Source organism: Sturnus vulgaris, chromosome 4 (assembly GCF_052056855.1).
Source record: "Sturnus vulgaris isolate bStuVul1 chromosome 4, bStuVul1.hap1, whole genome shotgun sequence".
In the NCBI taxonomy this organism is placed as follows: Eukaryota; Metazoa; Chordata; class Aves; order Passeriformes; family Sturnidae; genus Sturnus; species Sturnus vulgaris.
In genome coordinates, this window is record NC_142246.1 from 53,024,610 (window position 1) to 53,041,448 (window position 16,839).

General features: G+C 38.4%; 1 protein-coding gene across 5 annotated transcripts in view; it reads right to left on the bottom strand.

Annotated features, from left to right (window-relative positions):
- The window catches only part of GRID2 (glutamate ionotropic receptor delta type subunit 2), a 679,862-nt gene that overhangs the window by 251,560 nt on the left and 411,463 nt on the right, over positions 1 to 16,839 (bottom strand). For all 5 annotated transcript variants that reach the window (XR_015803327.1, XM_014875285.2, XM_088163983.1 and 2 more), the window contains exon 4: positions 14,938 to 15,143. Coding sequence is in view for 4 of the 5 variants with exons in the window: in XM_014875285.2 (XP_014730771.1) it covers positions 14,938 to 15,143 (206 nt within the window). In the remaining variant the exon portion in view is untranslated. The remainder of the gene's footprint in view (positions 1 to 14,937; positions 15,144 to 16,839) is intronic.

Genomic DNA, 16,839 nt, shown 5'->3' on the forward strand with positions numbered 1-16,839 from the left:
AATATGAAAACAAACATCAAATTTTAGAGGTGGAACAAAGAAAGCCAAAAATTTCCAAGCAACCAGAAGCTAAAAGTTACAGTTTAGTATTACTGAGTGCAGGAGGTGTGGCTGCCAAAAGCAAGCAGGAAATGTGCACAGAAGCCAAAAAGCTCATAATTTTCAAATCCTAAGCACTTTGACTCGCAGTCAGATTGAATTGGATACAAAATTTAAAACAAAAATAAAGTAAACGAAAGTAAAGGAGGAAGGGCATCTTAAGTCATCAAAGCAGTAGCTCCTGGCAAGGTTAAAAAACCCCAAACTACAAATGTGACTTTGTGTGAAAACACCAAATCATTATATAAATGATGAGAATCTGACTCAGCCACTCCATGAAAACCGCTATATCCTCATGAAAAATGTTTTTGTCAGATACAAAGTGAGTGGGAGTTGCATGCAGATTTTCCCTCTGACAGTGTGTGATGGCCTCCACAGAGAGAGAAAGCTTCTGGCTGAGGTCCACATGAGCACCAGCAACATGTGGAGAGAAGGCAGCAATGTGCAGAAAGGGATCTATCCAACACACCAGGGATCCCTGCAGTAATCACTTCAGACTGAGAGTCTGCAAATGATGCCACTGTTAAGAGATGAAGACAAATAAACCACCTAGAGCTTTACAAATTCTGCAGTCCTAAGAGGGTAACAAAAAACTTCTTTGAAAGGAACAAGACCATAGCCATAGCATATGTATGTTCTCATGGCAATCTTACAAAGACAATAAGGAAAGAAGAATGAAATGATGCACCTAATTTTAAGGAAAAAGCTGATATGCAGGGGATCTCGAGAATCTTGCTTAATGGAAGATTTACCAGGCTAAATATGAAAGGAATTTCATAAAATACTGTGGTGAAAGGAAAAACCAGTATACTACACTTACCTTAAAAAAAAAAAAAAAAAAAGGTAAATATATACAGAGGAGCAGACAAAAGAATAAAATGCTTTTAAGTAGAAACTCCATGAGTTGTATTGAAGTATAAACTATGTCAAGTGGTGTGAATTCAAGCAAACTGTGGAAATACATTTATTTTGAATCTTTTCACTTTATTTGATCCTCAAGAATCATTAATTTTCCTTGGTATTCATTGACTCTTTCCACTTTCTCAATTCTTTCTGCATCAGAGTAGCTCAATCAGAAAAGCAGCATTTCTCATCACGTTATATTACTTGTAATTCCTGTGAGGGGATGCACATTTGTACCGGGCTAAAAATTGTATTTCTCATTCTACACTACATATTGGTATTTTTCAACTCAACAAATTTAATCCTGTCGAATTTATTCCACAATCTAAACAAAGTATTTGTCAGAACTGAAAGCAGCTTTACTGCTTTCTCCCAGGGGAATTTTAGGTCTCTATTCCTCTTATCCCAAGTGAATGCATTATGCCCTTGAGACATAACCCTTTCCCCTGCATTCTATAATATACATTAGAAGTATCAAAAACCTTGAAAATGTGCATCTTTTTAGTATTGTACAAACACAACAGAACATTCCTTGAGCAAATGGTAACAGTTATACATCAGGGAAAGTCACTGCACTGACAGACAATATACTATAAAGCCCCTGATTTAGCTTCTTGATACAATCAGGATAGTGAACAGACACGGCAATATGAGATTAAATTCTAATTTCAAAATAAATGAAATAACTTCATTTCATATTTTCTGAAAATAAATACCAAGTCTGCCTCAAGTCTTCATCCCCATAAGCAATGGCAAAGCTAGGGAATATAATCTGAGCAGTTTTGTCTTTTCATACACCTCAGGTGTGATCAGACAGCTGTGATGGGGAAGTGGCAGTACATTATGAGCTCTCTCACCCTGTTCTGCCTCCTCCCTTGTTCAATGTGCCCTTCAGCCTGCATGAGTCTGTCAGGCAGCTTGAGGACAGCACTCAGCTCTCTGTGTCCTTTCTGAACACTGGTTTGACTCTCTGCTTGGATTCAGCTTGGATGTTGCAAGCCTCGTTAGGATCCTCAGTAATGGCAGGCTGGAAGCCACTTTCTAAACAAGATTAAAATGAAGATTGATTAAATGGGCAGTGAAAAAGTACTTTGAGCTCAAACTTAGCAGTTGGCAGTATGGATACATAAATGCCTTCACAGCAAAGACAGAGATGTTCTCTCCGAGCTGGAAGACCCATGACCGCAAATCCAACAGGCTGGAATGCAAAGAGCTTGGCTTGGAAGTAAATTTGAAAGCTAGTCAGGAGAAAAGAAGAATGAAAAGAAAGGTCACATAACTCTGCAGAGGATGTAGATGTTTGAAAATCTGGTTTTATTCCAACTTGGAATGACGTGCAAGAGCTTTGAAATTCTATGAAATCTGTTCTGGAGTCCAGGCCCCCAGGTCATCTGCCTGCCTGTCTCAGAAGCACAGACCACAAGAAAATTGAAAATTTTTGATAGAAAAAACCTCCTAGTTGGCTTCAGTCAGGACATCTTAAAGTCAGTGAAGTTTTACCAATGTTTAAGTAATTTAGAATAGCAACCACAGGCTTTATTCTTTAAATACTGATTCCAACAGCAAATACTACTGACCTGATTTCTGTTCTACAAGCATGATTTTTGGCTTTGATATGTGTTAGATATATACGTGTGAAATAGTATATAAATAAAACATAGGTTTATTACATAACTTTCAGTTTCTCCCTCTAAAATTAGGGCAAAATATTTTCAAAAAAATAAAAATCAAAGAAGCGTAAATCAGATCCACATTTACATCACTACTATGAGTGTGAACCGAAGAGTTAACAGGGGATATGAAACAGGTATTCTGTAGACCCAACAGCCACACTTTCCTGAGAAAGAAAAATTTCAATACAACATACATCTCCAGGAAATTAAAATATTTTAAGGATATTGCACATGAAAAGCTTTAATTTCTCAGAGCATCTAAAAATGCCAAGCATGTTATTTTTGCTGTTCTCTGTTTAAATTAGAGTTTATGGGAACGTACTTTCATCATTGCTTAATAAAATCTGGATAAAACTTGAATCATCCACTTCCCTTTTTCCTTCCTCTACTTTCCCCCCAGCACAACTCACTTCTGTTCCATACAAAAACAGTGAATAACATATGTAATAACCTATGGAAATTTTTCCACTACAAGTCTCATTAAGAAATGTCCAATCCTATGATGAGAATCAGTCTACTTCCCTAAGTTAGTGCCCTGCCTGAAGGCCTTCTTTGTCTCCACCTACCTGAGGACAGGTTAAAAGGAGCTTTTGCTCTTGGTGCCTTCATAACTGAATGAATGTCTTCTGCAAAGCACTCCTTAAGGCAACTTCGTTTACTGAATTCCTGAAGCAGGTTGAACAAAAATCTATCTTTTCCTTTAATCACCTTTGAATTTCTGTCCATCTAACTCCTAAATAATACTGGCTCAAAAGCCAGATAAAGAACAAGAAACCAAACAAAACAGATTACTTTCATCTTTTAACACAGTAGGTCAATACTATGATCTTGCTGATTTCCTTCTCCTCCTCTAGCGTTCATGTGTAGCAGCTATTTCTTAAATTAATTTGTGCTAACAGCATAAACTCCTGCTACTCCGTGTTGCACATGATGAAGAAATTTTACTGTTAGGGTGGCTGAACCCTGGAATAGGTTGCCTGGAGAAGTTGTGGAGTCTCCTTCTCTGCAGACAGTGAACAGCCATCTGGACACAATCCTGAATAATGTGTCTAATGGACTCTGACTGAGCAGGGAGGTTGGGCTAGACAGCCTCTAGTGGCTCCTTCCAACCTGATCCATTCTGTGATTCTTTATTCACTCTGAAATGCAGGAGCCTCTGTAAGATTGAAATATTTATCTATCTGAAAAGAGATGTTGATTCCCTTCCTCAGCAATTCACAGAATGTTTTGGCTTGGAAAAAACATTAAAGACCATCTATTTCCAACTCATCTACCATGGGCAGGGACACCTTTCACTAGACCAAGCTGCTCAGAGCCCCATCCATATCCAGCCTGGCTTCAAACACTTCCAAGTATGGGGCATCCACAGCTGGATGTGGCCCATCCTGGGCTGTGAATGCACGTGGCTGGGTCATGTCCAACCCCCACGACCTTCTCAGCACCACTGCCTAGTCACTTGTAAGAAGAGACAAAATAAACAAAGCCCCCAAGGAAGCACAGGGCTCTTAATTAAAGAGAGGACCCTTGCTGTGGATGACACAAGAAGCCAGTAGAAAACATGTTTTTTACAAACTCAAAGTGATACTTTTACACCTATTCTCACAATCAGCAGAAGCAGCTGTTACTTTCATTTATGGAAATTCTGAGATGAAACTCAGCACTATTTAATATTCCATTTGAAATAAGAACATCCGGTACAAAAAAAACCACCAAATCTTTAAAAATTATTTATAAATAAGCTAAATAGCAAAAGTCCTAACTAGGGGAAAATTATGTGGGGAGGTAAGAAACTTATAATGTATAAATCTAAAATTAGCTCTTGACATCAGCAGTCTGCAACTCCTGTTGAAACTCTGTAGAAACCGTAAAATCAGTTACAGTTGGCTAAGTGCTTCCAAAATAGAACAAATCATCTTAAAACAGACTTCAAAAATATTACTGCTGATTATGAAGTATCTACAAAAGTTACCTGAATCAGGCCCCAACACTGTAGCCATAGTTTCTAATGGTGGATTAAGCATTTTTATTAACATGCTTTTTATCTATTTACAGATAGTTATCAATCTGGTTGAACAAATATTAAAGAATTTATTTTGACACAAGAATTACAAATACTTGTGGCAAAAGCATTACAGCCATAATAAAACTACCACATAAAAAACTGAAAAAAGGAGAAAAGCATGGGAGACCTTGCTCAGCAAAATTTTACAAGAAAACTCCCAGCAAACTCTATGAAAGGAGTGATAGTGTATAAACTTTAACCTTTACTTCAGACAAACTAATGAGAGCTTCTTCAGTGTCACACGGAAGATTATTAGAATAAATGAAATAATGGCTATTAGTTTCCATTTCAGTTTAACTAAAGGACAAAACAAACTTTATAATAATTGATTGTGAGTAAATTAACTGTGTTTTGGGGTTAGAAATGTTCAACACTGAATTTTCATGATAGCTAGGAAATCAGTTATATTTTCTGGAAGCCAAGGTAAGCTAATACACTGACTATACCTCTATTTTTTGGTGAGAAGAAAGGAGGCAGAACAGTTCTGCCAATCAGGCAACATCACTTTGGAGAAAGAATTGGATTAGAAATAGTTTTGTCAGATCTTATTTCCACTATAAGCTAATCCTCTCTAGCTGTCATTTTATTTCAAAGAGACACTCATCCCATGGCAGTCAACTGCATATTAGTTTTGCAGATGTTCAGAGTGGGCTTTTCATAACACTTACAAGAATCATCCACCTTTAGTTATGTAGAAAATACACACTTTAATACACTGACTGTCTCTACCAATGTATATGTAATAGCTTTGTTGCATTAATGTGCTTGCCTGTTTGCTTTTTTAAAAAATTTATTTACTCTGTTTGGCTGGTTGAAGCAATTTACTCTCCTTGGGAAAACATTTGTCTCTCAAGAGGAACACAACAGAGATGTTTATAGTGAGGCTATAAAAGCAGAGAGGAAGGATAAGCAGTAACCAAGGCTATCACATCCAATTAAAATCGCTGGTATGACAACAGGAGAATATAATTAAGTATGATAGCAATTTAAGAAAGCAGAACAAAGAATAGCCAACACAAATTGAAGAAGAAAAGAATGATTACATCTTTGAAGATCATGGGAGGTCAGCCCCTCAGTTATTTGTTTTAGTCCAGAAACAGCATACCCAGCAAGATTCCAAAGAAGAGGATGTCAATTACTGAGTCTTTGAAAGCCATGTAGAGAAACAGAAAGCAATTATAGGAAAGCATAACCAAACAGTTGTTTGCACAACGGCAAATATTATGAGATTCTCATAAAGTACATAATATATCTCCTACTCAGTAGTTAATCACTGAAGCTCCCCTCTTCTCTCAAATACACTAGCAGTTTAACTATTGCTTTCAATACAAAATACCAGTCAGACCTTACATACAGTGTAGGATTTCTTTCTTATTTGATTATATTCCAAGATAAAAAAATTGTTATATAACTATAAATTCTGATAGTGTAAATATCTGTACTGACAACAAGACACAGATCAATTATAGTCATATTGGCCTGCATACACCTCTATAACTAATGTATGTTTTATCAACAAAATAAGTTTTGTTTTTGTATAAAAAAGATAATACATGACAGCTTTTGTTGCTGTCACAAGAGAGGTAGACCTGATATATATCTCACAATTGTGCTACAGTGTGACACAGGATAGAAAGCAGCACCATGTGAACATCTATCTCCAATACACACCACATCACTAAACAGCACACAGCCAGAATGGAGAAAATACTGAAAGAATTGAAATGCAGAGAAAATCTGTGACTTTCTAACGCTGTAAATCACACAAGTGCTCTGGTACATATTGGCTTTGTGGCACACTTGTGTGTGTGCCTCCTTATGCCACCAACACCACATTGAGAATGTAAAAGCCTAGACCACCATGGCACAATTCACAAGGTATATTGGTGTCAGACTTGTAACATCAGTCAGGCTTTTGCCTAACTTTACACATGTGAGGCATGGCCGATTGAAAGATAAATATATCTGTATGCTGCTCCTCCTCAGCAGCTGCTATCAGCAACCTTAATGAAAAAAAACAAAAACAAACAAACCCTTCACAGCCAACAGAAATGTGCCAGCTGAGCTGCAGGCTACTGACACGGAGCCTTACCTCTCACAAACACAAAGGCACAGCCTTAGTTTTAGACTTCACAACAGTGCAAAGCACCTGCAGACAGCCCCCAGCTCCTGTTCTTCTAAGTGTAGACTCTCTGTGTTGGGATAGATTTCCCAAAATGTTTTTGCTTCATTTTAGATACCAGAATAAATGACCTTGGCTACAGTAAGCACTGCACTCTGTGTCAAGAACCCCAACTCTACATTGGAAAACCTCAATTTTACTATGCCTGATAACACACAAACAGAAAGGATTGCTTCAGATGGCAGTTTCAGTAATGATGCAAATGATACAAATCCCTTTGCAGCTGACTTATTTCACCACTTTTCTTTTTCATTGTTTGTAACTAAAATGTTTTATCCTTGAACTTTCACTTTATGGTAAGCAAGTGCATATAAAATCTAAGGCAACATCACTCTATTCGTAGTAAAAAAACCCAGTCATTTTCTCATCCATTCATTTAGCCATCAGCTGGATGGCCTAGATTCAAGGATGCAAGAGCATAAAAAGGCAAAGAATTGGACTACACAGTAAACCAAGAGTTTTCTCAGATTTTCACTGAAAGGTAAAACCTAAAACCCTCCAAGACCCCTTCTTGCAGGTTAAAAAAAAAGTCAGGGAGACCACTTAAAGGATGGTTCAAGTGTTTCAGCATTCTGAACATATTTTCTGAACATCTCTTTATTAGAGATTCAGAAGGTCTTATGAAATAAAAAAAATCCTTTCAGTTGCGTTTCAATTTACAGCTATGAATTCTGTGCTTAACGCTGGAGAAAGAAGGGGAAAAAAAAAACATTTTTCAACATTGCAATTAAGAACAACAAATTATAACAGAGTACACTGAATAGGATTAATCTCACCACAATGTTGTAGAGAATGGACTCAAAAAAGGCAAATAGGCTCTCCAGGAGAGTGCAGGTCTAAAAGCTCAAATGCTCAGGTGAGAAAGATGACCTCAAAGATGACAGCATTCAGCTTACTTATAATCAAAATAAAGGAGCAAACAGACACTGACTGAAAAATCTGATTTTGGCCTCTGAAGACCATCACTCCTAGGTAAAATCTAATCAACATACACACTTGTGATAAAATGATAGGAAAAGGAGATAAAAATAGCAGTAGGTTCATATGTCTGCTGCCGATTTTTCACTTTCTTCCCCGTTTACTAAAAGGGAACTGCCTGAACTCTTGCCTGTAGAGACTTCAGACTTGTGTTTTATGTAAACAGGATTGTTTAAAAATTCCCAGCGATCATGAATAAACTTTCACAAAGACAATAGTGAAAATCTCTGAAGCAAATTATGCTGAATCATAAGCACCATGCATCAATAAATGTGATAAAAAATTACTCTTTTCCTTACTTCATGGGAGGATACCACCCAGCTATCACATTTGTCAGGGCACAGAAAATTTTGATGTACTTATACATGTGACAAACCATCAAGTCACTCCTCAGCCTAACTGGAAATCCGACAGGCTTCCCATGACACCTGGGTGTTTCTGCAGCCCATCATTGGTTCAGTTCAATTGCCAAATTCAACTGAGCAAACCCTTACTCATCCAATCTCCATTTTACTTTGACAAGAAGAAACTGTTTGGGTAGCAGAGTTAATTTGAAAACATAAAGCTCTGTGTGGGTTTTAAGTGGCAGATGAATACTCTTTTGTCGTTGCAGAAAATGTTTGTATGTACACAAAGGACTGTTATTTTTTTAGCTCATATACACTGTACACAGGTATGTAGACACACATAGCAGAAGAAGAAAATCCAGCTTTGCTAAATCCAAATCCGATGCCTGTTCTAAACACATCATGGGATGGGTGAGCAACTGGCTCATGGGTTGGGCAAAGAGTCACAGTGACTGAGGTGACATCAGACTGGTGATCTGTCACCAGTGGGGTTCCACAGGGCCCAATCTTAGGCTCTGTGCTCTTCAACAACTTCATGAATTTCTTAGACACAGGACTCTAAGGGCTACTAAGCAAGTTTGCAGAGGACATTAAACTGGGAGGAGCTACTGACTTCATCTGCAGAGGCCATGCAGAGAGTCCTCAACAAATCAGAGGACTGGGCAATCACCAACCATGTGAAGCTCAAAAGTGTTGGATTGTGCACCTGGGATGAGGCAGTTCTGGATGTATGGACAGACTGGGGAACGAGATGCTGGAAGGCAGCACTGTGGAAAGGGACCTGGGGGTTCTGATCCCTGCAAGCTGAATGTGAGTCAGAAGTGCCCTGCAGCCAGGAGGGCCACCTGTGTCCTGGGGGACATCAGGCAGAGCATCAGCAGCCAGGCAAGGGAGAGATAGAAGAACGTGTTAAGCTGTTAGAGAGCATCCAAAGGAGTGCTAAGAAGATCATGAAGGACCTTGATTGAGGTGACTTGGTCTGTTGAGTCTGGAGAAGAGACTGAGGGGAGATCTCATTGCAGTCTACAGCTTCCTCATGGGGGGAAGTGGAGGGGCAGGCACTGATCTCCTCTCTGTGGTCACCAGTGACAGGACCCGAGGGAATGGTCTGAAGCTGTATCAGGGAAGGTTAAGGCTGGATATATGGAAAAGGTTCTTCACCCAGAGGGTGACTGGGCACTGAAACAGGATCCCCAGGGAAGTGGTCAGAGCACCATCCTGACAGAGAATATGCTTGGGCACATGGTGTAACTCGGTGTGTCCCATGCAGGACCAGAAGTTGGACTCTATGATCTTTGTGGGTCCCTTCAAACTCAGAGATCATGTGAATTATATGTACTTGATATTTTTCTGGAGTCTTCTACCTCTGCCTGCTACGTGTCTTTTCTGTCCACACCTGAACAAAAATCATTCCCATCTGCTCCCACTGGAAAGATCTGAATTTTTACTGCAGGTTTCAGTGGAAGTGGCATGCAGGTGCATCAGATTCTCAACTCCTAATTTCAACTCAATTCACTTCACCTCATATCTGTATATCATGCTTTTGACTAAAGACAGAATCACTTTCCTTATTAATAAAAATGAATATAAAAACTAAACAGCTAGTTTCTGTACTAGTCTTCTTTAGGATATATGCAAAATAAAGAGAGTAAGGCATCATGAAATAAAATAAAAAAAAGAAAAAAAAAGATAAATAAAATACTAAGTTGCCATGAACTTTGGACACACAAAGTCTGAATCAAACTTTTGGAAAAGTTCAATAAATTTTCCTAATTCTCACTAAATAATTAAAGAAATAAGCCTGGTTAGAACACTATGTAAAACTTTAGAAAATCCTTGTCTTTAGAGCTAGAAGATTCACAATTTGCTTCATGATCAGATCTAATACCTGGTAAAACAATAACTATGTCACTATATTTAAAACACTGCATTTTTTCAAATAATTACATTTAAAATTAACTGTTATTTTCAACTGAGAGACAACAATCAAATATAATAAAAATCAGGGTATTTGCTATCAGGAATAATCTCATTTCACAGAATAAATGTTACTTCTCATTGTATTCACAGTAATTATGAGTAAAAGCATGTTAAAAGTTCAATTACATTGAGGCAATTTAAATTACATTTGCTCCTTAAGCACTCTTTCCTTTTATTTTTTTCACTTGCCCACAACATTGCAAGAACTCTTCAGTACTTAATATATAAGCTTCATTCTATTTTTCCTGTATATTTTACCATTTCATTAATAAAGAGTTATTTTATTCATGAAAGTAGAAGTGTAGCTTCTTTTCATCCAAGGTAATCTTATTTTAGTACTGTCCCACATTAGCCTGAGATAGATAAAAGGAAATTAATTTTTAAAATCATGAGTAGTAGATTATACTAATACTGAAAGCTACATTATTTAAATTTTCTTTGAAAATAAATACAGAAATATAAAACAGCACCTATAGAAGCTAGTGTAATAAACAAAATACCTACACAGAGGCCAACATAAAGGACTTATTTGCTGCAACTCTCACATTTGGTAGCAGCTAGTTTTGTTGAATACACCATTTCAATAATTATAACCCAGTTCTGTCATGCAGATGAGTTTAACTTTTAATAGATGTTTAACAGTAAACATTTTCAATATCCCCAGCATGCTTGAAGTCTGCACATGATGGGGTTCAGTGACTTCAACTTTGTTGCAGAGTGGAACCTTTACAATAATAAATAGCAAATATTTTTCATTTACACAAACCATGCAGTGTAGAGTGAGTTGATGAGTAGTACTCTCCCAGCCTGGAATGTGCCAATGCTCACTGCATGATGGCTTGAGGTTGTCAAGCCTCAAAGAACTCTGCTGGCTTATACATGTTGCCAATGCTCTGAAAATTCTGCTGGCACAGCTAAAAAGTGTTTCTCACCTCTCTTTGTAATGACCCCTGCAACAGAAGTGTGAGAAGGGGCCTTGCAAGGGGCAGGAAGACACACAGTCACATCTGCTGGGCTGGTAATCCCTCCTTTGAGGGGAGGCTGGAGGCAGCAGTGTCTTCTCCAGCACCTACACCAAGGCCTTCCAGAACTTGCCAGTCAAAACTCCAGCAAAATCCCTGGCTGGTGCTAGGGCTCTTTCACACATGGCTAGCTGGATTTTCAATGTGTGAAGTTTTTCTCTGTAAGTAAATGAATGAATTAGATGCATTGTCTCTCCTTTGTATTCCTGTTATCAGCTCCTGGAGTCACGACACAGCCGAACACATTCACATTCCTGCGCTCAAGTGATAAGGTAGCTTCCTTAGCTAAACAGAAAAAAACCTGAAAGCAAAGATGTACTGACAGCATTTTGGCCCAGTGGAGGACACCTGGCTTGTGTCCTAAAATATTGCTTCCAAAAGTCTTGCTTCTCAAACTTGCTTTGTTATCCCTAGGAACTCTGTTGCCACCTGATTCTCCTGGCTTGACCCTGCTCCTACCCAGACTTCTCACACTTGATTTTTGGAGCCCTTGATTTTTGTTGTCATCCTGAACTGGCAAGGACATGTCCTTTAAGGACATCTTATTATTCCTCAGAAGATCATGTGCAAAAAAAAAAAATCCCCACCGCAAAAATATAAAGCAAAAAAGAGCGACACACAGTTCATGTCCATCACCAGTGCTATCAGATATCACAGCAAACTTTGTGCAAGACAGTGGGATATTTAATAATCACAAAAGTTTCAGCGGGAATATTTTGCTTCACCTGTGGGATCTGTGCAACTACTTGAGAGTAGAGAAGACCTGCACCAGAAATAAAAAAAACACAACCTGAACAAAACTCCAGTATGTCCCTGGCAAAGTATTTTCTTGCCACAAACTCATTTGTGGAGAGGTGCCAGTCTCTGCTAGCTCCCCACCTCTGCACTCCTTAGCCCCAGTGAATTTCACTCTTTCAGAAGAATTTTTTTCTTCTGCTCCTCCATCTCCAGCTCAACATAACAAAGGACATTTGGGAATCCAGCTGGCCCCTCCCTCTCACTTTACATTAATTCTTTAGCCAGTAAGGAGAAATGCTGTGATAATTGCTCCCAAAGCTTCCTGCCTTTCCATGCTTTATGGAGGGCAAATTAATACATAGCGTTTAAAGAGAAGGTAGGCTTTTATTTCCACAGCCAGTGAAGTGTATTTACTTCCTAATCTCCATTTTATTAAATGTAAAAGTACAGATCTCATCTCTGCAAGATCTAGAGGTAGAAGAGGTGGAGAGAAAGAAGCACCTAACATAAAAAAAAATAAAACTGCTTTAAAAAAAAAAAAATTCAAACACAGAATTTCAAAGAGTCTGAACAAAGATAAATTCTACACAAGCAAACTCCAGTTTACAGACTGCTTATTTACACAGGGCAGTGTCTGACTATTTACCCTGGAATAGTTGTTACTTGCATAGTAATCAAGACCACGCTTACTACAGCTGTTGCAGAGTGAATGAACCCTCTTCTCAGCTAAACAATGACAGGGTTCAGCCAGAACAGTCATCTAAGAAGGAACCAGGCAGCAGAGATTATGTGAGGTCTGGGGAGGGAAGCACACAGCTGAATCCAGCGAGGCAGCCAAAAGCATCTAGTGGGTAGAAAAAACCCAAGGGCTTTTCTGCATATGAAGTTTTTTCTTACTATCTTCATAAGGCTTACATGCTAAATCCACTAGGTTACCCTGAATTTCCTAGCCAAACTTATCATGCACAAGGCACAGGCTTTGGAATCGGCATGACCATTAAATTGTTTAGGAATATCTTTGTCCATTGGCAGTCCATAGGGCTTTATAATTTCTTTGCCCCTATAATACAGCTGCTGGTTTGACTCAAAGGAACAGTTTTTAATATCCATTGGAAAAGCAACCCCTGGAAACTTGTTGTGCAAACACTTTTTGTGTTGGAGCTCACTTGTTTAGTTCACTTCCTGTCACCAACACAAATAAGCTATGGCAATAATCTCACTTTTATTTGAGTAACTCTTCCTATTAAGAGGCTCCTGCCGTCAATCACATATACTCCAAATAAATGCTGCTATCCTGGCAAAAACCTGCAATACAGAGCCAACGTGAGCTGCTGTCTTTGAACCACAGTTGCAAAAAGAGATAATGACCTTCCCTGTTAGACTTACAGACTCCAGAAAAGGAGAAACACGGGGAGCCTCTTGTTTTTCTAGAATTTTTTGCTATTTAGTATAGGAAATATTTTGAGGGAGAGGGATTGAGGATTTGGTTTGTTGTTTTTTACTCATCTCTTGATTTGTGGAGTCTTGAGTGGCCAGTGCGAAAGTAAGAACTCTAAAGTAAATTGCTTACTTTTGTGACAACCCATACATGATAACTTCAAAATATGATAATGACTTTGTTACTATGTGCAAGTGTGTAAAAATAAATTATGAAATCCATCTTTTTTTAAAAATAATGTTACTCTGTAAGAACAACGCAGGAGTTTTATTTTGCTGAGTTATAGTAGTTAGTGCCCCCAACCATGCTCCTTTCGAGGTACAATGTGAAATATCTCATAATGTCTCTTACCAAAAAATAAAACACTTGTGGCTTGGATCATGAAAGCACTGCAGAACAATCTCAACATGCCCACAAATTGTTTAAACCTTATTAAGCACTACACAAACTCAGATAAAGCAGCAGACCCTCATTACTCAAAATTAGCAAGCTTCAAGCGTATGACAAGGACAGTGAAACACCCAGCCAAAACAAACCAAGGGCAAACAAAATTTTGAAAAAGAAACCAGGAAAGCTGATTTCTGGCTAATGTTCCTAAAAGGCATTCACTTGAGACTGGATATGCAGTAGTTTTTATGCAGAAGTAGGTTTTAAGCTTGAATTTCTCAAGACCAAGGTAATAGCAATATATAGAAGAAAAGTAATGCAAGTTAGAAACAGATCCAAAGAGAAATTATTGAGGAGAGAAAGTGTATTCCTGTGAAACAGAGATTTTTAAACCTTGGTTGATGATGAAGAATATACACACATGCGAAACCACATTTGAAACAGCACAGCACCATATAAAAAGAACCACACCACCTATTTAAAAAGATTGTACAACTCATAATCGAATGCAATATGTAGGTCTCCTGTCTCTAAATCCCTAAGAACTTTTTTGAAAATCCGGTCCATATTGCTTGAAAACATGATTTTAGTCCAACATCTCAAATTCTTCATGTAAATCAAATCTTTAATTCCATTACCTTACTACTACTCAGTGGCACGTAAAAAATATTACCAACATAATTTTATGTTAAAAAAAATAAATCAATTAGGTAAACACATTTTACCCACAAATATATATTATACATATATTTCTGTAAATAGCAATAATAATAAAAGTTTCAGTTGTAAATATTTCAGTAGTGGGGGCCGTAATGGCAATACAGTATCTTTGAACTTCAAACAGAAGCCTGAAGGGTAATTCTTCTGAAAATTTCCTAAATGCTTTTCCTCGTGCAGGATTTGCTTTTACTTGTTCTCTCTTTAAATGTACATGCACATTTAGATGATGAAGAAACACCCTTGCATGCTGATCTTTGAATAGAAAAACTTAAACTTCTACTTAGGACAGCTTAACTGTTTGTTTTGGTTTTTTTATTACTATTACGAAGTCAAATAAACAATCTTTTGACAGACCACTGTGGTCTTGGTGAGCAAAACAAGAAGATAACCTCTCATTAAAACGCATACCTCTGTCAGGAACGATTTGGCTGTGGAAGGGTTCATTATGAGAATGGCCCGTCTCAGGGTATCCCGGTAGCGGTTCAGTTCTTCTATTCTCATGGTAGCAAAGAGCCCTGTGATCATTTTATTGATGTTGTTTTCTACTTTCTGTAATGCTACATCCATTCCCTGTTGAGATACTTTGTCTAAAAATTCTTGTATTCCACGGATATCTGGAAAAAACAGAAGGCAAACAAGATGTTAATTGGTAAGTGGAAAGAAAGACACAAGTAACTGTTCAATTTATCTCATATTTTTTCAGGTAGATCCCTACAGGCTTTCTCTTAATATTCATTAAACCTCTTCCGGAGCTATGCTCACTGCATTTCTTAAAGTACTAAAACAGGAGAAGGTATGACCACACAACAGCTACTGTCCAAAACAGCCATTAGAAAACAAGCCTACAAAAACTTCTAGCAATTTGCCTAATTTGGCCATTCAACCATCACTCTTCCTCCTAATCTTTCTTAAAGGACTTTCCCACTCAAATCCATACAGGGCAACGAGACCATCATACACAATTCTTCCTTCAAGCAAGGGCTGTCAGAGGGCAACTGAGGATGAGACAGGCAGGGAGCAGATTGTTTTCTTTTGTGAAAATCAAAACTGTATTATCCATGCTATGTATCTTCATGTATCGAAGTGAAGCTTGGCTGTTCACTCATCAAAAAGCCTTAACATTGTTCTAAACTTCACAACTATTTATTTCCTTCAAAAACAAAACAGAAGCCAGATGTACAGTTATTGCAATGATACTGCCTGCCCTCATCTGATACCACTGGTTGAGTTTAGTAAATTTTCCTCAGAAAACTGCTCTCAAGGAGCTTTCTGGGAGCTCTGGGTAAACCCCTCTTTAAGAATGACTTAGAAAGGAAGATGTCATCAGCAAAATGTCGACTACCTGTCTTGTAGTATATTTATAGTCTACCAAACCAAAATGTCTGGGTCCTCTCCACATTGTCATGCTACCTCTAGATGGCCCAAGCCTTTGGAAGGACTTTCTCCAGTACTGAACTCTACAAGCATGCTTGACTTTTTCTTTCCCTTTGCTCTTTTGAATGATTTTAACTAAACCCCCAAACTTTATGCTTAAAATTTAAAATCATTCAATGATTTCCCAAGTCAGATCAGGGCCTTCTGGACCTGAGGAAAATCCCTTCAGCCTCTCTGAGTCCTCGCTATCTGACCCCTAGTCACCACCACAGATTCTCAGTCTGTTTTCAGGAGCTAAGCCACCACTTCCCTAACACGACTCTTCCCTCCAGCAGTTGCTCTGACCTGCTGTCCCAGAGGACACTGAGAGGGACATCCTTCCATCCCTACTGGCATGCAAGCCTCCCATACACCCAACTGCTCTCAGGGGAAAAAGAAACAGCACTAGAGTCAACACAACAGACACACACTATGGCAAAGGGAAAAGAGAAAAAGAAAGGAAATCGGTAACCCCACATAAACAGGAATTTCTGAAGAACCTTTCTTCAGAAAATAAAAGTTCCTCAGGTTTCGGAGGGCATTTGTGCTTAAAATCACCAGAAAATATTTCTCCCATTAGAGCACTCAGTCTGGTCTCTCCCAGATGCATAGTCTTAGATTCAGTCTCTGAGGGACTACAGTTCCTTCATTGCTTGTCTCAATCACTCATTTTCCAGGGGAATGGTCAGACCTGAAGCTACAGGCTTATGATGTGTCTGCATGAGACACCTTATAGTTGAGAAAGTTTCCAATTAGACTTTCACAACAGCTTGGCTACTCTGATCTTTCACCCTGACCTACTGACTTCCCCTGCTCTTCTTATGGGGGGTGCCTCAAACAGCAGTATTAGGAAAACAAAGTTCAGTCTGCACAGCAGAAAAAACGCTCTGTCTGCCT